This window comes from Trichechus manatus, unplaced genomic scaffold, assembly GCF_000243295.1.
Source record: "Trichechus manatus latirostris isolate Lorelei unplaced genomic scaffold, TriManLat1.0 scaffold00053, whole genome shotgun sequence".
NCBI classification, from domain to species: Eukaryota; Metazoa; Chordata; class Mammalia; order Sirenia; family Trichechidae; genus Trichechus; species Trichechus manatus.
In genome coordinates, this window is record NW_004443989.1 from 16,457,342 (window position 1) to 16,482,975 (window position 25,634).

The 25,634-nt window shown below is 37.5% G+C and overlaps 1 gene segment (V, D, J or C); it reads right to left on the reverse strand.

The window, feature by feature from the left end:
- LOC101344221 (immunoglobulin heavy variable 3-74-like) overlaps window positions 1–25,634 on the reverse strand; it is a 177,916-nt gene that overhangs the window by 124,962 nt on the left and 27,320 nt on the right. The window contains 2 exon segments of the V gene segment in view: window positions 23,498–23,626; window positions 23,815–23,977. Coding sequence covers window positions 23,498–23,626; window positions 23,815–23,977 — 292 coding nt within the window.

A 25,634-nucleotide genomic window follows, 5' to 3' on the forward strand; every position in this document is an offset into this window, starting at 1 on the left:
TTATGAGTTCCAATACCCTTTATTTCTTTTTCTTGCCTTATTGCTGTAGATAGGACTTTCATCACAACGTTAAATAGGAGTGGTAATAAAAGACATCCTTGTCTTGTTCCTGTTCTCAAGGGGAAAGTTTTCATCCTCTCTCCATTAAGAATGATATTGGCTATTGCTTTTGTATAGATGACCTTTATTATGTTGAGGAATTTCCCTTCTATACTTATTTTATTGAGAGTTTTTATCAGAAATGTTTGCTGGACTTTGTCGAATGCCTTTTATGCATTGATTGACATAATCATGTGATTATTTTCTTTTATTTATGTGGTGGATTATGTTGATTGCTTTTCTGATGTTGAATCATCCTTCCATACTTGGTACGAATCCCACTTGGTCACAGTGTATTTTTTTTTTTCTTTTAACAGGACGCCAAATTCTATTCGCTAGAATGTTGTTGAGAATATTTGCATCTATATTCATGAGAGATATTGGTCTGCAATTATTTTTTTTGTGATATCTTTGCTTAGTTTTAGTATCAGGTTATGCTGGCTTCATAGAATGAATTTGGAAGTATCCCTTCCATTTCTGTGTTCTTAAAGTAGTTTAAGAAGTTCTGGTGTAAACTCTTCTCTGACTATTTTGTAAAATTCTTCAGTGAAGTCATCTGGGCCAGGTTTTTTTTTTTTTTTGTTTTGGCGGGGGAGTTTTTAAATTACCTTTTCAATTTCTTCTCTTGTTATGAGTCTGTTCAGATTTAACTTCAGTTTGTGTTAGTTTAGGTAGGTAGTGTGTTTATAGAAAGTTGTTCATTTACTCTAGGTTTTCAAATTTTTGGAGTACAGTTTTTCCCAGTATTCTGTTTTGATCTGTTTTATTTCAGCAGGATCTGTTGTAATATCACCCATTTTATTTCTTATTTGGGTTATTTGTGTCCTCTCCTATTTTTCTTTTGTCATTTTGGCCAAAGGTTTGTTGATCTTTTCAAATGATCAACTTTTAGTTTTGTTGATTTTTTCTATTGTTTTTCTATTTTCTATTGTATTTATTTCTGCTCTGAAATTTATTATTTCATTTTTTTCTGATGGCTGTGGACTTCTTTTGCTGTTCTCTTTCCATTTTTTTGAGTTGTATAGCTAATGTTTTGATTTTGTTCCTTTCTTCTTTTTTATTGTAGTTTAGGTAAAGGTTTACAGAACAAATAGTTTCTTACTAAACTGTCAGCACACATATTGTTTTATGACATTGGTTAACAACCCCACGACATGTCAGCCCTCTCCCTTCTAGAATTTTTTTCTTTTTTTTTGGTGAAAATATACATAGCCAAAGATGCACCATTTCAAAAATTTCTACATGCACAATTCAGTGACATTGATTATGTTCTTCCAGTTTTCCTGCTATTTTCACTTTAGATGAAGGGTTACACAACAAAAGAGTTTCTCCTTAAACAGTTAGTACATATGTTGCCCTATAACAATGACTAACAACTCCACTACATGTCATCAGTACTGTCCTTACTCATCCTTGTGTTCCTTGTCACCAGCTTTCCTGTCCCCTTCTGCCTTCTAGTCCTTGTCTCTGGACTGCTGTCCCTCATTTGTCCCATTTTGCTTTATGGACCAATCCAATCCCTGGTTGAAAGGTGAACCTTAGAAGTGACTTCACCACTGAGCTAAAAGGGGGTCTGGGGGCCATACTCTTGGGGTTTCTCCAGTCTCTTTCAGGCCAGTAAATCTGGTCTTTTTTTGTGTGTTATAATTTTGTTCTACATCATTCTCCACCTCTGTCCTGAACCCTCTGTTGTGACCCTGGTCAGAGCAGTCAGTGGTGTTAGCAAGGCATAATCTAGCTGTACTGGACTCAGACTGGTGGAGGCCATGGTACCTGTGGTTCATTGGTCCTTTGGGCTAAACTTTTCCTTATGTCTTCTTTTCCTCATTCTCCCTTGCTCCCGAAAGTGTGAGACCAGTGGATTATATTAGATAGCTGCTCAAAGGCTTTTAAGACCTCAGATGCTACTCACCAAGGTAGAATGTAGAACACACGTGTTTGATTTTTAGAAGATCCCAGTTGTCTAGGTTATCTGCTGGCGTTTGTGTGTTGATGTTTATGGTTTGTATCCGGTTAATTCCGTGTATTAGGGGCTGTAGCATTGGCCCTATTTTTTCTTCTACGAACTTTATAGTTTTTGGCTTTATATTTAGGTCTTTTATACATTTTGAATTAGTTTTTGTATATGGTGTGAGGTATCGGTCTGTTTAATTTTTTTGCAGATAGATATCCAGGTTTGTCAAAACCATCTGTTAAAAAGACTGTCTTTTCCCCATTTGATGGATTTGGGACCCTTGTCGAAGATCAGGTGACCATAGGTGGATGGATTTACATCTGGGTTCTCAATTCTGTTCCATTTGTCAATGTAGCTTTGTTGTACCAGTACCAGGCTCTTTTGACTACCGTAACTGTATAGTAGGATCTGAGGTCAGGTAGTGTGAGTCTTCCTACTTTATATTTCTTCTTCAATACTGCTTTACTTATTCGGGCTTCTTCCCTTTCCATATAATGATTAGTTTTTTCCATTTCTTTGAAGAATGTTGTTGGTATTTGGATTCGGATTGCATTGTGTTTGTAAATTGCTTTTAGGTAGAATTGTCATTTTCACAATGTTGAGTCTATCTAGCCGTGAGCATTGTATGTTTTTCCATGTAGATCCCTTTGGGTTTCCTGCAGTAGTGTTATGTAGTTTTCTTTGTATAGGTCTTTTACATCCCTGGTCAGATTTATTCCTAAGTATTTTTTTTTTTAGGGAATGTTATAAATGGTATTGTTTTCCTGATTTCCTTTTCATTGAAGTATAAGAATCCAACTGATCTTTTTATGTTTGTCTTGTATCCTATTGCTCTGCTGATTCTTTCTATTAGTTTCAGTAGATTTCTCGTGGAGCCTTTAGGGTTTTCTATGTATAGTATCATATCATCTGCAAACAGGAACAGTTTAACTTCTTCATTACCAATTTGGATGCCAATTATTTCTTTTTCTTGCCTTTTTGCTGTAGCTAGAACTTCCAGCACAATGTTAAATAGCAGTAGTGATAAAGGGTATCCTTGTCTTGTTCCTGTTCTCAAGACGAATGTTTTTAGCTTCTTTCAATTAAGAAGGATGTTGGCCATTGGTTTTGCATAGATGTCTTTTATTGTGTTGAGAAATTTCCCTTCTATACCTATTTGAGGGTTTTTATCTGGAATGGGTGTTGGACTTTGTCGAATGTATTTTCTGTGTCAAATGAGATGACCATGTGATACTTTTCTTTCCTTTTATTTATATGGTGGATTAGGTTGATTGATTTTCTAATGTTGATCCATCCTTGCATACCTTGTATGAATCCTACTTGGTTGTGGTGTGTTATTTTTTTGATATGATGCTGCATTCTATTGGCTAGAATTTTGTTCAGAATTTTTGCGTCTATATTCATGAGAGATATTGGTCTGTAATTTTCTTTTTTTGTGACGTCTTTCCCTGGTTTTGGTATCAGAGTTATGTTGGCTTCATAGAATGAATTCAGAAGTGTTGCTTCCTTTTCTATGCGCTGAAATAGTTTGAGTAGTACTGGTACAAGCTCTTCTGTGAACGTTTTGTAGAATTTTCCAGTGAAGCCATCTGGGCCAGGGCTGTTTTTTGTTGGGATTTTTTTTTTAACCTTTTTATCTCTTCTCTTGTTATGAGCCTGTTCAGATTTTCAACATCGCTTTGTTGTAGATTGAGTAGCTATTGTGTTTCCAGAAATTTATCCATTTCCTCTAGGTTTTCAAATCTGTTTAAGTTTTTCATAATATTTTGTTATGATCCTTTTTATTTCAGTTGGGTCTGTTGTAATGTTGCCCATTTCATTTCTTATGTAGGTTATTTGCATCCTCCTCTGTTTTTCATTTATCAGTCTGGCCAGTGGTTTGTTGATTTTGTTGATTTTTTCAAAGAACCGACTTTTGGTTTTGTTGATTCTTTCTATTGTTTTTCTATTCTCTATTTCATTTATTTCTGCTCTCATCTTTATTATTTCCTTATTCTGGTGGTGGGCTTTTTTTTTCCCCCTCTTCTCTTCTTATTTGAGTTGTGCGGTTAATGTTTTGATTTTGTCCCCTTCTTCTTTTTTGATGTGTGCACCTTTTGATATAAAATGTCCTCTGGGGACTGCCTTTGCTGTGTCCCAAAGGTTTTGGTATGATGTGTTTTCATTCTCGTTTGATTCTAGGAATTTTTTTATTCCATCTCTGATTTCTTCTATTACCCAGTGTTTTCTAAGCAGGGTGTTATTCAGTTTCCATGTAATTTAATTTATTTCCTGTGGTCTTTCTCTTGTTAATTTCTACCTTGATGGCATTGTGGTCAGAGATGATAGCTTGTATGATCTCAAAGTTTTGAATCTTGTTGAAGATAGCTTTGTAGCCTAAGACGTGGGCTATTCTAGAGAAAGTTCCATGTACTTTTGAAAAGAATGTGTACTTTTCAGCTGTTTGATGGAGTGTTCTATAGTTGTCTATGAGGTCAAGGTGGCTGATTGTGCTCTTTAGGTCTTCTGTATCTTTGTTGAGTTCCTTGTTCATGTTCTGTCCTTTACTGAGAGCGGTGTGTTGAAGTCTCCTACTATTACTGTGCAACTGTCAATGTCTCTTTTCAATACCGCTAGAGTTTGTTTTATTTTGGAGCCCTGTCATTGGAGGCGTAGATATTTTTATGGTTATGTCTTCATGATGGATCATCCCCTTAATCATTGTATAGTGTCTTTCTTTGTCTTTTATGGTGGATTTTGTTTTAAAGTCTATTTTATCTGACATTAGTACTGCCAATCCTGCTTTCTTTTGGTAGCTGTTAGTTTGATATATTTTTTCCAACCTTTGATTTTTAATAAATTCACATCTTTGTTTGTAAGGTGTCTCTTGTAGAGAGCATATTGATGGATCCTGTACTTTTATCCATTCTGTCACTCTTCATCTCTCCCTGGGTGCATTGAGTCCATTTACTTTCACTGTAATTATTGATAGATGTGAGTTTATTGCTGTCATTTTCTAGTGCTTTTTTTCTGTGGTGCTGACGTTTTCTTTGTTCTTACTCTCCTGTGCTGAATTTCTTTTGTTTGTGGATTTTTTTTATTTCTTTTTTTTTCTTTTACGTTTTGTTTTTACTGAGATTGTGTATTTCCTCTTTATTTTTATGAGTATGTTTGTTAGCTTTCTTTCTGCCTACCATGACATTTACCTTTATGTTTCTAAGTTTGAAGCAGTCTGTTATTACTTAATATTGTCTTGCTTTCCTCTCCATTAGAAGGTTCTATACCGACACTGTTTATTCCCTCTTTTATTCTTCTGATGTTTTTGTCATTTACAGATTAACTACTCTGATTCCCCGTTGTATTTCTTTTGGTTTTGGATAGTCCTTAAGAGTTCATTTCTTAGATTGGTATCTGGCTGGTATGATCCTGCGTCCTAGATTCAGCCTATGATTTGAATTTGTTTGTTCTCAGATAGAAGGACTCCTTTTAATAATTCCTGTAAGTTTGGTTTGGTGTTTGCATATTCCCTTAATTTCTGTTTATCTGGAAATGCCCTAATTTCACCATCATACTTGAATGAGAGTTTTGCAGGATATATTCTTATTGGATGGCAATGTTTGCCTTCAAGGTTTTATATATGTCATCCCTTTGCCTTCTTGCCTGCATGGTTTCTTCCAAATAATCTCAGCTTAGTCTTATTGTTTCTCCTCTGTAAGTGATTTCTTGTTTTTCACGAGCTGCTCTCAGGATTCTTTGTTTGTCTTTGGTTTTGGCAAGTGTGATTACGATATGTCTTGGTGATTTTCTTTTGGGGTCTATCCTATACAGGGTTCATTGAGCTTCTTGGATGGCCAGCTTTTCATCTTTCATGATATTGGGGAGGTTTTCTGTCAGAAGTTCTTCAAAGGTCGTCTCTGTATTTTCTGTTTTCTTCCCCTGTTCTAGAACTCCAATCACTCCCAAATTGTTGCTGTTGATTGTGTCCCACATAATTCTCAGTGTCTCATTTTTCTTTGTTCTTTTTTCTGAGTTTTCCTCTTACAGATTTGTATCGAAGTGTTTGTTTTCAATTTCACTGATCCTGTCTTCCACCATTTCCGATCTGTTCTTCAGTCCTTCTATGACACTGTTCATTTCCGAAATCTTGTTGTTTAGCTTTTGGAATTCTAATTGTTGTTTTTGTGTAATTTCTAGTTGTGACTTTATTTTGGCATTTTGTTCCTGCATTATTTTCCTGAGTTCTTCCATTTTTTTGTTGGTATTTTCCATGAATTTGTCTGCCTTTTCCATGAATTTGTGTATTTTTTCCTCATTTTTGTGTGATTTTGCTTCAACTCTTGGATAATTCTGAGTATTAGAGATTTGAATTCCTTATCAGGTAGTTTTAGTGCTTTTTCTTCATCTGGTGTTTTATGTTGGAGACCTATTGGAACCATCCTGTCCTGTTTTTGTAAATGTATTGATATTGTCTGCTGTCTTTGGGACATTCAGTACTTAGTTTTCTCATTTACTGATTGTAGATTTTTTGTTTTGTCCTTTTTTTTTTTTAATTTGGCTATGTCTGAGCAGGCGGGCTGTTTGTTCTTTGTTGTTTGCTGATCTGTGGGCATGATAATTTTGCCTCGTTCTCCAAGTGGCAGGGTCAGTCACTCAGATATGGTACAGCAGAGTAGGTCTAGCTGAAGAAAAGTTACTGGGATGGGTTGTTTGTCATACTTACTACAGCTACCAGCATGAAGCATTAATCAGTGCAGGACACTTTCTTGTCGTGCCTTTGCTGCTTGGTGGTGTGATGTTAAGTGTATGGTGCAGGTAGGCAGGATGGAGGGGGAGATTCTGATCTCTGGAGCTAAGATGTGTATAGGAGAGAAAAGAGAGGAACAGGAGCCAAAAACATACAAACAAAAAAGAGTGCTAGAGGAGCTTGCTGTTGGAGTGGAGAGATGGGACACTATGAAATGGAAAAAAAAAACAAAACAAAACAAAAAGGGACGAAGAAGAAAAGAAAGAAAATAGAACAATGAATAAATAAAAATTAGAAAGAAAAAAACTCCAGGGATCCCACTGGTGCCCCAATGAGGTCTGGGAAAGTTGTTCCCAAGTGTTGAAGTACAGCCTGGCTAGAAGACTTAAAGGTGTCACACAACACCAGGTGTTCAGGGGACAGGAACAGAAGGAAGCTATAGAGAGACAAGAAACTGAGTAATGAAGACAGACAAAAAGGGAAACAGAGGGAAAAGAAAAAAATTAAAATAAAAACAACAAGAACCCTTCTCCCCACCCCACCAAAAAAAAAAAAAAAAACAAGAAAAAAGAAATGCTCTCAGGGATCCCTCTGCATGTCTGCACAAGCTGAGGGTGTAGGTTCCAAGCCACGTAGCACTGCTCATCCAGAACGGGCTTCCAACTCGAGAGAAGAAAAAGAAAACAAATAATCACTTCAAAACAAACAACCAAAAAAAGGCCCTGGATCTCACCAGTGTGGCAGCATGGACTGGGAAGCAATTTCACACTCGAGCAGAGCTTCACTGCCCCTCAGGGAGAAGCAAAGGTGGTGCACGGAGGCAGGTATTTGAACAAAATGAGGGGGATGTGATGAGAGGTAAAGAAGAAATCAAAAGAAGCAGAAAAAAGCAACACCAGCAGCCAACAAATGCCACTCAGGGAATCGGCCTGTGTGGATGGGTGAAATCCAAGCAGCCAAGGCTTCCTGGCCAAGAGACTGTGGCCGCAGGAAGCGGAGGAGGCCGACTGGGCTATGGGAAAGCATATATTGCCAGTTACCAGTCTCCTTCTGGAAGCTCCTTGAAGCTGCTTTCTCGTAGCCCCTGTTCACTGGTCTCTGATAGGAGTACAAGATGGCAGATCTGTGCTGGGTTAGCTGATAGAGGACCTCTGCATGTATGTCGCCTCACTCTCTGTTCTTTGTCAGTTTTTTATTCCATTTATTGCTTCGTTGAGTTCTTTATCTCTTCATTTGATATATAGGGTTTCAGAGGTGCTGTTTTCTCTGTTTGGCTTAGTTTTTTGGATCTTTGCTGAGGAGGGATGGTGTGGTGCTTCTGCCTACAGCAGCGTGTTGCCAGAAGTCCAGGTCTCCTATTCTTGATAGAAATAAGAAGTGCAGTGCTCCCATGTGTTATTGTTTGTTTTATAGGTCTGTCTAATATTTGGCTGAAAGGTGGACTTTGGGAGAGGCTTCAGTTTTGAGTTAGCAACATGTCTATGGTCATAGTTCAGGGGGTCCTTCCAGTCTCTGTCAGACCAGTTAGTCTGATCTTTTTTGTGAATTTCAATTTTGTTCTCATTTATCTTTGCTATGTCTGGAAACCTCCACTGTGATCCTTGTCAGAGCAGTTGATGGTGAGAGCCAGGCATCATCTATTTCTTCTTTGCTTAGACTGGTGAACACTGTGGTTCTTGTGGTCCATTAGTCCTTTGGAGTGATATTTCTCTTGGATTTCTGGTTTTCTTCATTGTCCTTTTCTCCAAACATAATGGGAGCAATACATGTGTATTAGATTTCTGCTCTCAAGTATTTAAGACTGCAGACACTACTCACCAAAGTACGATGTAGGACCCTTTCCTTATGAATTATGTTATGTTAATTGACTTAGATGTCTCTCAATACCATGGTCACCAGCCCTGAACCCCAGTACTTTAGTCCCACAAGATGTTTGGATGTGTCTAGGAAGACTCTATGACTTTCCTTGGTCAAGGTGTAAGGACTTTCCCAATATTGTGTGTTGTCTTTCCCTTCACAAAAGTTAACACCTGTCTACTATCTAGTTAGTGATAGTCTCTCCCACCTTTCCCCTCTCTCATAACCTACAAATATTTTTTTCTGTGTGTAAACCTTTTCTTTTGTTTTTATAATAGTAGTCTCATACAGTATTTGTCCTTTTGTGATTGACTTATTTCACCAAGCATAATACCCTCCAGATTCATCCATGTTGTGAGATATTTTGCTGATTCATCATTTTCTTTATGATTGCATAGTATTCCATTGTGTGTACGTACCATAATTTGTGTATTCATTCATCTGTTGATGGACACTTACATTATTTCTATTTTTGCTATCGTGAATGATGTTGCAATGAAGATGGATATGCATATGTCTATATGTGACGGCTCTTATTTCTGTAGGACATATTCCAGGAGTGATATTGCTGAATTCTATGGTATTTCTATTTTCATCTTTTAAGAAGGTAACATATCATTTTCCATAGTGCATGTGCCATTTTACATTCCCACCAGCGATGCATGAGTTTCAATCTCCTCAAAATTTCTCCAACATTTGTTATTTTCTGGGTTTTCTTTAAAAAAAAAAAAATAGTGCCAGTAAAGTTGAGGTAAGATGGTATCTCATTGTAGTTTTGAATTCCATTTCTGTAATGGTTAGTGATTGAAAGAATGCCCTCTTGTGTCTGTTAGCTACCTGAATGTCTTCATTGGTGAAGTGTCTGTTCATATCCTTTGCTCATTGTTTTATTTGGATTGTTTCTCTTTTTGGAACTGAGACATTGAAGCATACTACATATTTTAGAGATTAGACACTTGTCGGATGTATAGTAGCCAAATTTTTTTCCCAGTCAGTAGATTAACTTTTTATTCTTCAGGTGAACTCTTTTGATGAACATAAGTGTTTAATTTTCAGAATCTCCCAGTTACCTAGTTTATCTTCTGGTGTTTGTGCATTGTGAGTTATGGTTTGTATTTAATTTATATCATGTATTAGGGCCCCTAGCATTGTCCCTAATTTTTCTTCCATGATCTTTATATCTTTATTGTTTTACATTTTATATTTAGGTTTTTGATACATTTTGAGTATTTTTTGTTTGTTTGTTTATGGTGTGAGGTATAGGTCCTGTCTTTTTTTAAAGATTGTAATCTAGTTTTGCCAGTACCATTTGTTAAAAAGACTATCGTTTCTCCATTTAATTGACATTGGTCCCTTGTGAAAGATCAACTGACCATAGGTAAATGAATTTACATCTGAGTTCTTGATTCTGTTCCACTGATCTGTGTCTTTGTCTTTGTACCAGTACCGGGCTGTTTCCAGCACAGTGGCTGTATAGTAGATTCTGAGATCAGGTAATATGAGACCTCCTACTTTGTTCTTTATCTTCAATAATGCTTTGCTTATCTGAGGCCTCTATCCTTTCCATATAAAGTTGGTGATTAGTTTTTCCATCTCAATAAAGAATGCTGTTAGTATTTGAATTGGGATTGCATTATATCTGTAGATTGCTTTGGGTAGGATTGACATTTTCACAATGTTGAGTCTTCCTATCCATGAGCATGTTACATGTTTCCATTAATGTAGGTCTTTGGTTTCTTACAGTAGTATTTTGTAGTTTTCTTTGTGTAGATCTTTTATGTCCCTGGTTATATTTGTTCTTAAGTGTTTTATCTGTTTAAAAGCTATTAAAAATGGTATTGGTTTCCTGATTTCCTTTTCGAAATTTTCTTTGTGTATAGGAATCCAACTGATTTGTGTATGTTTATCTTACATTATGATACTCTGGTGAATCTATTCATTCCAGTAGTTATCTTGTGCGATCTCTTGAGTTCTCTATGTATGGTATCGTATCATCTGTAATAGGGATAGTTTTACTTCTTCGTTTCCAATTTGGATACCCTTTATTTCTTTTTGTTGTCTTATTGCTCTAGCTAGGACTTCCAGCATAATGCTAAATATGAGTGGTGATAAAGGACATCCTTGTCTTGTTCCCATTCTCAGGGGGAAAGATTTCAGTCTCTCTCCCTTGAGAATGATGTTGGCTGTTGGTTTTGTACAGATACTCTCTATTATGTTGTGGAATTTATCTTCTATTCCTATTTTATTGAGTTTTTATCAGGAATGCCTGTTGGACTTTGTCAAATATCTTGTTTGCATAGATTGAGATGATTATGTGATTCTTTTCATTTGTTCTATTTATGTGGTGGATAATGTTGATTGATTTTCTAATGTTGAACTATCCTTGCATATCTTGTATGGATCCTACTTGGTCTTGGTGTACTATTTTTTGACATGATGCTGAATTCTGTTAGCTAGAGTTTTGTTGAGAATTTGCATATCTATATTCATGGTAGATATTTGTCTGTAATTTTCTCTTTGTGTTGTCTTTGGTTTTGCTACCAGGGTTATGTTGGCTTCATAGAATGAATTAGGGAGAATTTCTTCCTTTTCTGTGCTCTGAAATAGTTTAAGTAGTACTGATGTGAAATTTTCTCTGAATGTTTGGTAGAATGCTTAGTCAAGTCGTCTGCACCAGGGTTTTTTTTGGGGGGGAGGGGCTTTTTTTACTTACCTCTTCAATCTTTCCTCTTGTTATGACCCTGATCAGATTTTCCATCTCAGTTTGTGTTAGTTTAGGTAGGTAGTATGTTTTTAGAAATTTGTCCATTACTTCTAGGTTTTCAAATTTGCTGGAGTATAATTTTTGACAGTATTTTGTATGATCCTTTTTATTTCAGTTGGGTCTGGTGTAATGTCCCCAATCTGTTTTTTTATTTGGTTATTTGCTTCCTCTCCTGTTTTTCTTTTGTTAGTTTGGGCAATGTTTTGTTGATCTTTTCAAAGAACCAATTTTTTATCTTATTCATTCTTTTCATTGTTTTTCTGTTCTGTATTTGTTTTATTTCTGCTCCAATCTTTAGTATTTCCTTTCTTCTGGTGGCTGTGGGCTTCTTTCACTCCTCCCTTTCTATTTGTTTGAGTTGTAGGTCTAACATTTCCATCTTGGCCCTTTCTTCCTTTTTAGATGTGTGCATTTATTGCTTTAAATTGAACTCTGAGAATTACCTTTGCTTTGTCCCGAAAGATTTAGTATGATCCGTTTTCATTCTCGTTTGATTCTAAGAATTTTTCTGTTTTCTCTTTGATTTCTTCTATTACCTAATTGTTTTTAAGCAAGGTGCTATTCAGTTTCTATGTATTTGATTTTATTCTCTTGTTCTTCATGTTATTGATTTCTGCTTTTATGACATTGTATATAAGGTGCTATTCAGTTTCTATGTATTTTATTTTATTCCCTTGTTCTGCATGTTATTGATTTCTGCTTTTATGACATTGTGATAAGAGAAAATGCTTTGTATTATTTTGATGTTTTTGATTTTATTGAGTGTTGTTTTATAATGTAAAATATGGTCTACTCAGGAGAATGTTCCAAGTACATTAGAAAAGAATGTATACTTTGCTGCTGTTGGGTGGAGTGTTCTATATATATCATGAGGTGAAGTTGGTTGATTTTGGCCTTTAGATGTTCTGCATCTTTGTTGAGTTTCTTTCTAGATGTTCTGTCCATTACTGAGAAAGGTGTGTTGAAGACTCCTACTATTATTGTGGCACTGCCCATTTCTCTTTTCAGTGCTGTTAAAGATTATTTTATGTGTTTTGGAGCCCTGTCATTGGGTGCACAGGTATTTATTAAGATTATGTCTTCTTGTGGGTTGCCCCTTTAATCATGATGTAGTGTCTTTCCTTGTCTTTTATTATGTATTTTGCCTTAAAGTCTATTTTATCTGAGATTGGTATTGCCATTCCTGCTTTTTCTTTTTGAGTTAATGTTTGCTTAATGTACTTTTCCATCTTTTACTTTTTAATATATTTCAGTCTTTGTTTCTAAGATGTGTCTCTTGTAGACAGCATATTGATTGGTGGTGTTTTTCTAATGCATTCTACCACTTTCTCTTTATAGGTCCATTTAAGCCATTTACATTCAGTGTGATCATTGATAGGTATGAGTTTATTGCTGTCATATTGTGCTTTTTTGTGATGTTGACATTTACTTTCTTCCCCTTACTCTTCTGTGCTGAGTTCCTTTTGTTTGTGGATTTTATTTTCTTTTATTTCATTTCTATAGTTTTTTTGTTTACTTAGACATTGATTTTCTTTTTTTATTCTTTTGAGTAGGTTTGTTACTTTTCTTTGTAGATATGTTGAAATTTACAATTAACTTCCTAAGTTTCAGTCTTTTATTACTTGATATTGTCCTGACTTCCTCTCCATTTGGACGTACTGCACCAACACCATTTATTCTCCTTTTTATTTTTTTGACGTTGTTGTCATTTACAAATTGACATCTCTGTTTCCCTATTTTATGTCTTTTAGCTTTGTTTTATTATTGATATTTCTTTACCTCGGTTGTTATCCCGCTGATGCTGTCCAGCTGCCTTGACTACACTTATTGTCTAATGTTATTTCTCTAACCGAAGTTCTCCCTTTAGTAGTTCTTGTAAGCTTGGTTTTGTTTTGTTTGTGTTCTTTGATCTCTTTCCTAATCTCTTGAAGTGCCCTTAATATTACTCTTTGAATTTGGTATCAGGTAATTCCACAACGTTTTCTTCTACAGGAAGGTCATCTGTTTCTTTTTTGTTGTTCAGTTACTATAGCCCAATTGTCCTGCTTTTTTATACATTTTTATATAGTCTGCTGTTTCTGAGGCATTAAGGTATTATTTTCTGTATTTATTGATTGTGTGTTAGTTTGTTTCATCCTTCCTCTTTGTTTTGTTTTCGTGTTTCTGGGCAAGCATGCCGGATGTGCTTTGCTACTTGCTTGTCTGTGGGCACAACTGCTCTCACTACTTTGTCCAAGTGTACAAGAAAGCAGCAGGCAGGGCGAGCCTACTTTGCTGTACACTGGTTTGACAATATGGCTGAGGGAAGATGGGGTGGGTGCTTTCTGCCTCTTGGAATTATTCCAGTGGTGTGGGATCATTCACAGCCTCTTGACAAAAAGATGGGAGGTGTTGGACAGGGAATGGTACAGGCTCACTTCCCTCTATTCATCAGCTAGCCAAGTGGTGGGAGAGGAGAGACAGTGTGAACGAGGTGCAATGACAGGCATGAGCCAAGGGTACTCTAACTATGGCAGCATCATGAGGGATGGCAAGAAGGGGAGTTGGTGTACGAAGTGGTTACTCTGTCTCCTATTAGGAGCTTTGTGGAGTTGCCTTCCTGTACTCCCTGTGTGGGGTCGTTCTTGGATGTGCTACAAGATGGCAAAGGTGTGCCATGTTAGTTGACAGGTGACCTCCACTTTGTATCTTTCCTCCTTCTCTGTTTTCATTCAGTTTCTTCTTTGATTTTGTGTTTCATCTACGTCTTATCTCTTCATATGATGCTGAGGGTTCCAGTATTGACATATGTATCTATTTTACTTAGTTTTCCTGGTATTTGCTGCAGACGAATGATATAATGTGTCTGTCTAGGGCACCATGCTAGCTTCACTTCCCTTCCATCTTCCTTTGATATGTCCTGCTTTATTCAATTTTGTACCCATAGAAACCTTTAATATTGGAACTCTAGGCTTAAGTTTATTTTTGGTTCACTTAGCTGAAAAAATGCCAAGCATGTTCTTCTGCTTTGGTTTTCTAACTCCAGGTCTCGACACAGGTAATTATCATATTTTATATTTGTTCTACAGCTGTTCTTTGATGTCTTCTCTTCAGCTCTCTTACTTCATCATTACTTCTGTTTACTTTAACTACTCTGTACTCAAGAAAAAGTTTCAAAGTCTCTTATGACATTTATTTTTTGACTTTTCTGTCTCGTCTTTTATAACGACCTTTTGCTCTCTTCATGTATAATGTCCGTGGTTTTATCCCACAACTCTTCTGATCTTCAGTTATTAGTGTTCAGTGCACCAAATTTATCCTTGAGATGATCTCTAAATTCAGGTGAGATATATTCAAGTTTGTACATTGACTCTTATTGACTTGTTTTAATTTTCTTCCACTTCAACTTGGATTTGCATATGAGCAATTGATGTCTGTTTCACACTCCGTCCCTGACCCTGTTCTACTGATATTATTGAGCTTCTCCATCATCTCTTCACAGACCTAGTAAATTCCATTCCTGTTTATTCTATCTGGAGAGGTCCACTTTGATAGTTGTATAGTTATGTTGTTGAAAAAAATTATTTCCGATGGACAAATAATTGCTCTTGCAAAATTCTGTCCTGAAATCCGCAGCATCCTTTCTATCATCAAGGTCATATTTTCCAGCTACTGATGTTTCTTAAAGAAACGTTCACATTCCAATTACCTGTGATTATCAATACATCTTGATTGCATATTTGATCAGTTTCTGACTGTAGGAGTTAGTGAAAATATTCAGTTTCTTCATATTGTTGTTAGTGGTTGGTGAATGAATTCGAATAATAGTTGTATTAACTGGTCTTCATTATAGATACAAAGATATTATCTTATCACTGACAGAGTTGTATTTCGGGATACAACTTAAAATATTCTTTTGGATGATGAATATGATGTATTTTCTGTTCAATTAGTCATTTCTGGCATAGTAGACTTTATAATATTCTGGTTCAAAATGGTCAATACCAGTCCATTTCAGCTCACTAATGCCTAAGATATTGATATTCACATGTTCCCTTTCGTTTGTGATGACTTCCAGTTTTCTTTGATTCATACTCCGTACATTTGCTGTACCAGTTACTAATGAATATTTGCAACTATTTCTTCTCATTTTAAGCCATGCCACTTCAGCAAATGAAGGTTCTGAAAACTTTACTCCATCCACGTCATTCAAGTTGGGTCTACTTTGAAGAGACAGCTCTTCCTCAGGCATAATTTGAGTGCCTTCTAAACGGAGGATTTCATCTAACAGCACTCTGTCAGTCAATGTTCCACTGCTATCCACATCGTTTTCACTGGCAAATTTTTTGGAAGTAGATAGACCCTTCCTCCTAGTCTGTCTTATTCTGGAAGATCTGTTGAAACTGGCTCAACATGGCTGACCCTGCTGTTACTTGAAATGCCAGTGGCAAAGCTTTCAGTATCACAGAAACCTGCAAGCACAACAGTATGACAAACTGAGAGACATGTGGTAGACTACGGCTTTAGAAATCTGAATAATACGTATTTCACACAATTATAACTCATTTGAAAAAAGCTACAGTAGATAGTAGGGAAAGTTATTTCTCTGTCATTTATACAACAAAACAAACTGATGGATTTATATATGATTAGAAATCTCCTCAGCTTTCTCAAGACACTTGCTAAATTTCAAAATTTTAGTCTCACATTGAAAAATATGTTGACTCTTACCGTATATGTAGACGATTGAGAATTTAAAAAAAAAAAAGTTCCTGTTGAGAATTAAAAAAAAGAAAAAAACTAGTTCCTGAGTAAAGTAATATTTTTTTTCTAAAAATAACATAAAACATAACATTAGTAAAATACTATGTAGAAAATGTCTCTAGAGGATTTCCTGGACATGAAGAGGAAAACTATTATTCTAATAAAAAAAAAAAAATCACAGCTTTACTTGACTCTCCCTTGCACCTTTTGCCAGGCTCCAGCGCTCAGTAGCCTTGACATCACCCTGCAGCTCAGACCCCTTCCTTTTGTTGGAGTTTTGCGTTTAAGCTCACACTGACTTCCCCTCAGAGCTTCCTTGCACAGTAATACATGACCATATCATTGGCAGTAATGGAACCCAACCTTAAATAAACTTGGATCTTGGAATTGTTCTTAGTGATGTTTACTCAAGATTTCAGAGTGGGCTTATAGTCTGTAATTCCACTACCTAGTATGAATCAAACCATTCCAACCCCTTTCTCAGCTCACAGAATAGCTGGTTAAATAGAATCCAGATACAGCACAGGTGAGGAACAGTGTCTAGGAGAACGTCCCCAGAACTAGAACTGGTTCCTAAACTTCATCTGGGACAGGACACTTGGGAACAAGAAGAACCACAGGGATACAAGTGCTCAGATGCAGCATTCCCAAACTTTCATATCTGAATTCCTGAGACACTCACCACTGGGAGCTGCCATGAGCAAGAGGAAGACCCATACATATTTCATGTTCTTGTGGATGAGGCCCGTGACTCCCAGAAAATATTCTCCAGACTGAAGATAAACCTGAATTTAAATAAATATGTTCTGCAGTTAGATCTGGTGGACTAAGTCGAAATTTTCATGTTGGAAGTATCTTTGCAATAAAGGTGAAAAGAGGCAAAAGTAGGTCCCTCTCACTTGTGCTCCGCTGGAAGGAAAATACTGACTGTACCCTCAGGAGAAACCAGTCTTCTCTTTGGCTTCTCCCGTCTACAAGCCCAGGGTTCTCTTATTTCACTTCAGGGAAGGTGATGAAGAACCTTGTCAAGGAGCTGGAAATTATCAACCATCAAGGATAGTTTTAGGAATAGTTTCAGTGAACCTCTACTCCCAGGGACACACACATTTATCGTATACACACCACAAACCCAGAGCTTTCTATATTGTCAGTTACCCAAATCCCTTCTCCTTTAGCTCATGTCTAAGTTATTATATTTTCAAAAGTTTGAGGCCCAACTAAATATAGCAATCACATAGAATTCGGAAAAAAATGGGTCCAGTTCAATGCTTGCTTAAATAAGTATGACTTTGAGTGAGTCATTGACATGATAAAACATTTCTTCACCTGAAACAGCTTCACTACTATGTATATTCAAGGGTTATTATGGAGTTGAATGTAACAGGTGAACATATGTTTGTGTGATTGTATGTGGGTTCCTAGAGTCTCTCAATCCCCAGGAAATAAGAAAGTATTATGTCAACAGGGTTAAAAAGAACTTGTAGAAATTATTAAAGATAGCCCTGGTGGTGCACTGGTTAACAGCTTGGCTGGTAACTAAAAATCAGCAGTTCGAATCCAACAACTTTTCCTTGGAATCCCTATAGGGCAGTCCTACTCTGTACTATAGGGTCACTACGAGTTGGAATCGACTCAATAGGAACAAGTTTATACCTAGTGACTAGATTTCGTTAAAATTATTTTCAGAAGGTCTAGTAGAAAGAAGATTTATGTGATAGAATATTAAAATGGATGAAAATTTAAGTGAGATGCCTTCTAAGTTCACCAGTGATGAACCTGCTAAGAGAAAGGAACAGTTATCACCAGAGAAAGAGGGAAAAGTAGTGGCAGGTTTCCTATTTTGGATACGATAGGTCTGAATGATGTCTTTGTTTTTGTTTGGTTTGGTTTGTTTTCCTGTAAGGAGTTGAGAGAGTAAAGTAAGAATGGAATGTAAATTTTGGGAATGTTGAGGTCAAATGTTTGAGGAGAAAGTATTGTCATTATTGGAGTCATTGTAAAACATGAAGGCCTGAATTACACAGAGAAATAGCAGTGTTCCTGGGTAACCTTGAGCTAAGTTGAATTTGTTGTTGCTGCATGGTTCTAGACAGGGAAGCAGGACTCATAGACTTTCGGGGTCATTACTTATCCTTCAGAAGAGTGTTTCAGAAATTAATGTTCCCTCCCCTCCTCAAACCCAGTATTATATCTGAATTGAACCTTGTGATTGCTGTCACTATGTCTATACATGATGGAAGTCAACCGGAGATTGAAGGTGATACACCGGGTGTATCAGAGAGGAAAACAGGGGAACACATCTACATGGGTTCGTGCAACATTTGCAATGTTCTCAGTGAAATAATTCAGACAATGCAGAGCTCCTTGTATTAGAATGAATAATCACCCATCTCACTAATGTGATCACAGGCTTCTGTTACTTACACTAGTCAGGACAACAATAAAGAGAATAGGGTTTATCAAGAGACAGGTTTTCCCAAAAGGCTCCCGTCCATGTGTGAGATGTTTTTGGTCATTTCCATGTACACCTTTAAGTGGTCCATGGATGAGAGAACAAAGGGGAAGTTAGGACTTTGGTTTTTACTGTATAAAATGGAAGAGACTTCATGGAAAATTTGAAAGGAGAAAGAAGAAGGGGCTTTTGTTCAGGCACAACTGACGTGGCCATTGTCTTTTGTTCAGTGGCAAATAAGCACAACCAGAAAGAACACTTCTTACCCTCTACTTACAAGATTAATTTTGCCAATTCTACATGTTCTGATCAATGATACAGTGTGTTAAAAGTCACTAGGAGAAAGTATCTCCCTGTCGTGCATACCATTTAGACAATGGGGTCAACCAGGTGCCATATGATGCCCAAGCATGAGCAAGAGTCAAATAAAGTTACTGTTAGCTCATAACAGAGAAGAAGGCTTCCATGACAAGGAGAAAGAAACTGGGAGAGAGCTAGAAAGAGACACAATTCCCAGCCTCCCTATGAGAAAATGCTGTGAGCCCAAGCCCTCATCTTAGGCGCCATAATGGGAATCATAGAGACATACAATCCTCCAAATACCGTTGAATTAACGAGGAGAGGAGTCACTTCCATTTGAGCTTATTGTTTCATTAGATATTAAATATCCTTATTTAGGCATTACAACTTGTCATTTCTTCACTTTTGCCTGGAAGATCCATACATGATAAGATCCACACATGATAATCAATGCTTATACCTGAATAATTTAAAAAAAAAGAAAACCTGTTTTAAAATCAGAGATCCTAGTGAGTTCAAAATGAGTTTGTGGTGAGCAGGGGACAGAAAATAGACATGGAGGAATACCAAAGTTGTCCTCACCCCTGCTTGGGATCACCAAGGCTAGAGACATTGATATTATGATTTGGAGTGGTAATGAGGTTACCTGGATGTGACAGAAGGGCTAGATGTCCCTACAGAGAAAGGATATAGGAAGTGCATCACTTACATGGGGAAAAGTGGCTGAGGCAGCAGTTGAGATGAAAGGAGTCATCTTAGACACTGAAATCACCAGTGAAAATAGCAGATCTTGGAGACTAAGGATAAAATCAGGAGCTACGGTCCAAGTCGTCACATCATCAAAAGATACTTGGAAGAGCTATGATGAGAGAAAAGTGGAGAGGCTAAGGGAACATACATGCATGAAATAAACCAAGAACACGTACTGAACTCTATAAGGTTTTGGGATAATTATTTTGCTGGTAATTGAGAGGCAATGAGGGAATTAACTCTACCACTCCTTCTGAAGCATGGAGCAGGTAAGCATAATTACTTTGGAGGAAGCTGGGATATTATTTTGTATAGCTGGAAAAGAATCTGATTAAAGTGGCAAGGGTATGGAAGACTGATAATCATGAGAATGGCTTCAATAAATCACAAATAGAAGAGGTTTGTGACAGAATAACTTGAGGTATTGCCTTAGGAAAAATGAAACAGAGTGTAAGAAGATGCAGGACAGGAAAGACATCTACAGGAAGATGTGCTAGCTAATTATGTTGCTATGAGAATAGTCCCTTGGCTAGGGAATGGTGTGCAACCGGTATACTCGGTAGAGTCAAGGTGTCTTACAGGGACCTACGAAGTGTGACCATGTACTCACCATTCGTATAACTCTTCTTATATGCCAGAAAGTTAGTGATAGTTGCAGAGAGATACCTAGTGTATGGAGGTAGGAGTAGTGATGTCAGCAAGAAGTCAAGAAAATATAGGTGTCCTTTTGGCAGCAAAAACCATAATGTCATCCAGGATACCCCCACAAAGGTAGCTCCACAGAGGTTGAACCCCTCCACTGTGGACCAGAATAGGGAAGAACACTCAGTATATAATGACTACCTCAATTCCTACCCAAATCTTTCAGATGCAGAAACGACTCAATGATAAGAGAGCCCTAGATTATAATATCCCTGAGCCAGCCTCATGGCTTCCCACCCAAGTCTCAAGTCTATCTGCACCCTAAGATGTGGTCAGTTGGTCAATGACGCATTGACTCTTACGGTCTTGAGGTTACCAATCAGAGATTTCCTAGAAGTCGTCTGGACAGAAATAAATGTCAGAGATGAGCAACTTTAACTCATGAACTTTCTACATGGCCTTCATATATATTTTTACTTGATACTTAAAAATGAACCAAGTATTTACTCATTCTATCAACAAAGCATCTTAAAAAGATAACTATAGTTTGACTGACAGCAGAGTGGGATATACTTTGTTCTGGAAATGTAATGGTGGATGAAACATGATACTTCCTCTCAAAAGCTCAATACCAAGTTCTGGCATTGGACACAGATTTCCTACGGAGAAAATGCTCTACAGGACACGTTGTAATCTCAAAACAAAGTGTGGGAAGAATGGAAGACATGATCATAAGAAAATAGGTAATAAATTAAGGGCAAATATGGGTAATGCAAATATATAATTTAATTAATTTTAAAGACAACAAAAAATGCAATAAATACAAATCTTGAATAAAGAAGTTGCAGAAAATAGAAGTCAGAAATTAAAAATAGAAGCCAAAAATGAAACATTATCATAATTCACAAGAAAGACAATAATGAACTGACTCCTCATTATGCACAGCAATAGTTTAAGGGATTGTGATTGAGAAAACTCAATATGATGAAAGAGATATTAGCATAACATCTGCTAGAGAGAATCCAGAGACTTCACAGTAAGTCAAAGGGACTTTGATCATTCCTGGCTTCTGGGTCCACCTCATCCAGATACACCTGGGTCAGCCTGCTTAGGCATAAGCTTAGGTATTCAATATTAACTAAGATGTCTTCTGATTGCATAGACCACACTGAGTTTCATGACATTATACTTTTAAAAAAACCATGAATTTTATTATATATGATAATCTAAAGATTTGCAAACATGGAATACTCCTATTTTGATTTTATGGGGCTGAGATGCCAGTGTCAGCAATTCCTGCCCAGTTTTCATCTCGTCACCAACAGAAGACAGGCTAGTGTGTGTTACTCTCTTCTTTGCCAGAGCAATGAGGAAGATATTAAGGGAATAATCTCTGTGACTCTTATAAAAATTATTCCATAATTTTAATTTTCAATTTTTGATTGGCATTGATGGAGTCCTCCCACCTTTATCTTTGTGTTTAAGCAAAACAAACCACTCAGTAGAGTCCACAGGATGAAGTGTTCTGTGTCCATATCTCTATTGATTATGAAAATATTTATTTACACAAATTTTGTCCATTTCCTCTTGAAAACACAAATGGAGATGTTAACTCTAATTGAACATCTAAAAAGAGACAAGTAATCATTTGTATTATGATATGGAATATAGAATCCAACATTCACCACAAAGAGAAAAATAAAAAATATAGAGAAGAGGCTAAGAACTAAGGAGGGTAGAGTGAGATGATCTTCACTACATATAGTGAACGTTCCAGGAGTAGAGGACAGGGACATTGATAAGAAACAAGATTTGAAGTTATTACACTTGAAAATGTCACTAGGTTGAGCAAACATCAATTTCAATATAATCAAGAAAGCAAACATGTCCCAAACATTTACGTGTTTTCAAGAGAATCAAATAGGACCATTTTTATTCTTATGTAAAAAGCTGAAGTGTGTCAGCACTGAGAATATGATTCCCATTCTTCCAAACAGAGTGAGCTTACATAATGAACCAAAGGACCAACTCTGGGCTCTGAAATCCATCACCAGGTTTGTACAGAAACCTGAAGTCCAGAGGGATACTACCATCCATTGTTCCGGAGCAGCAGCCATATTAAGTCAGGCCCATTCTTGAGAGACATGGGCTCCTCTGAAAGATGACTTTGCATTGAGGACACCCGATGGTCTTCCTGGACTTTCCATGGACTGTCACAGCAGCTTAGAAAAGTCACACTCACCCTTTCATTTCTCTCTCCCCTCAGGGTCAGACTTACTTTCTGTGCTGACTGCTCCTCCAGTCTCACAGGCCTTCTCTGCAGTTTAACTCGAACAGTTGTTTCCCCAGTAAATTCCACTCGAACTTAATCTTGAGTTGGTGTTTTCATCTTGGAGGACCCAGACTAACATATGCTCTTTAACAAAGTAATTGGTAATATGATCCTACTAGCATAGGCAAATATAAACTACATAAAAACCATGAATTAAGGGCCCTTGCTACACTAAAGAGAAAAATAGGCTAGGAAAAAAAGAGACTCCAGACAATTGCTGAGCCTGAGATGCACACTCCTGTGCATGCAGGAGGGTCAGATATGAACCTTACAATGCTTTTATATGTTACTGACCCTGACCTAGCCACTGTCTTGGCTCGAACCTGAATCCCAAATAGTATTGTATTTGGGAAATTCCACTGAAGGTCAGGCAGACTCTGCCTTGAGTCTGACCTTTAGAAGCAGATCACCAAGTTTGTCTCCTAAGGTGTCACTGGGTGGGTTTGAACCACCAATCTTACAGCCAGTAGTCAATGCTTCAACGTTTGTGTCCCCAAGGGACTCCATCTGCCCTGAGAACTATTGGAAAATAATCTACAGGTTTCCCTGAGCTTCTTCAGAACTCTGATCTTGGGACCCCTGGAAGAGTCATTTCTCCTCCATAAGGGACAGAGTGGTATTTTCTGCATGTGAAAATGTTTGCACCTGTTATAATACACCATTTAAATTCAGAGATACCAGCGGTAGACACAGAATCATAAAAATAGAGAGATTCCCTGGGGAAATGGTTAGATGGAGAAGAATCCCTAGAACATAACAGGAAACCAACCCTTAAACTGCATCTACACCTGCTCCTGCATCTGAATCCTGTACTCCACGTGTCCTGAGTGCCCCCTGCAGCCCAGTCATCTCCCTGCAGGGAGATTTGTGTCTGGGCTCACAGTGATTTCTGCTATAAAGTAATACAGGACAGTGCCCTCAGCTCTCAGACTGTCCATTTGCAGGTAAAGTGTGTTCTTGGAATTGTCTCTGGAGATGGTCAATAGAACCATCACGGAATGGGCATAGTTCTTTGTACAATTAAACTTACAACGCATAAATTCCAGCCCTGTAGGACAGAGTAGAACTGCCCCATAGGGTTTCCAAGGCTGTAATCTTTAAGCAAGTAGACTGACACATCTTTCTCCTTCAGAGTGGCTAGTTGTTTCTAACCTCCAACTTTTTGGTTAATAGTCAAGCGCTTTAACCACTGCACCACCATTGTTCCCTTAGTAAAATTATCAGGGTTAATTCGTGCAACGTAGTAAAGCCCCTTCCCTGAAGCCTGGAGAACCCAGTGTATCCAGTAACTACTGAAAGTGAATCCAGAGTCATCACAGGAGAGGTTCAGAGACTCTCCAGGCTGCCTCATGTCTCCACCAGACATTTGTCTCACATGTGTCCACTGTTTCTCCCACACATACTCATTGTACTCAATATGTCCTGTTCTTCATAAAATGACCTTTCAAAATAGTAACAAGGAAAACCCAACTCAGCCCAAAGTCCATGCTGCTGACTCCTGTATTCAGTCCAGATCACAGAATGCAGACACCTAAAAATTCCAGGGCTGAGGCTAGGCCAGTTTTCATAAGCAGAGGGAGGGGCCCTATATGCTTGTCCTCTTACTATACAGCGATCTCTGTGGTTGGGTGCCTTCAAAGAGGACGGTACCCCACAGCAGACAAGAGTGTTCTAGAGGAGTTGTGCGGCATTGATAGCATTCAGGATAAATTATTTCTTATCATGTGCGATGGGCTAAACAAGTAGTTCCCATATTATTTGTTACTCCATAATGTACTTACATATAAATGTTAAAAGACAGTCTTATGTAATTTGTTTAGCTTCTTTCACTCAACATACTTATGTGGGAATGAATCCATATTGCTGTGTCTATGAAGCATGAATTGATTTTAAAGCTCACTATTTCATTATTATGATGTTTTCTTATACCACACTTTGTTTAACTAATCACCTGCTGGTGGGTATTTTGATTTGTTCTACTTTCCTTTTATTATTTAAAAAGCTGCTACTCCATTGGAGATGAAATTAAATATTGTTTGTGTCATGGAAGAACTTATAAACTTGTGACATCATTCTTATTAATGGTATGAAAATCACCTGTATTAAATATATTCAATATTTATAATAAACTTTAAGTCTTAAAACAAAACTATAGCCTAAAGTTTTTTTTTAAAACCAAACAGTAGTTTAGCTTAATTAGTAAAAAGTGTCTGCCTTGAGCATTGTGCTCTTTTAAAGAATGATCTATATGTGATCAAATTCATGACAACATGGAAGATTAAATGACAAGCTTTAAAGGAAGTTATTTTATGATAATAGTAGAGGATTCATTTGGAAAAGGATATTGAAAATGTTTGCAAAACTTGAGGACTGTAGAGGGAGTTCCAGAAAAATGGTGCTCTAGTCAGAAGCACTATGCTGTCTCTCCACAGCAAAGATCTGAAAAACTAAGCCAAACAGAGAATACAACAATCCTGAAACCCTGAAACATCAAATGAAGAGATAAAGAACTCAGCCAAGCACCAAATGGACTGAGAAAACTGACAGAGAACGGAGAGCGAGGAGAGATTCATGCAGAGGTCCCCTACCAGCTAATGCAGCATGGATCCACCATCTTGGACTCCTATTGGAGACCACCAAACGGGGGTACAAGAAAGCAGCCTCACGGAGCGTCCAGCTGGAGACAAAACAACCGGTAATTTGTGGTGTGCCTTTTCCCACCCCCCACCCTTCTTTGCCCCAGCTCGACCTCCTCTTCTTCCCACAGCCACGGTCTCTTGACCGGGAAGCGCCAGCTGCTTAGATTCCACACACCCAAGCAGGCGGCTCTCTGGGTGCCATTTTTTGGCTGCTAGTGTTGCTTTTTTTTTCTGCTTCTTTTGATTTCTCACTTGCCTCTCGCCACCTCCCCCTCCTTTCACTCGAGTGCCTGGCTCTGTGCGCCATCTTTGCTTCTTCCTGAGGAGCTCCAGAGTGCTGGCAATTTGTGATATATGCTTTCCCACTCTCTACCCTTCT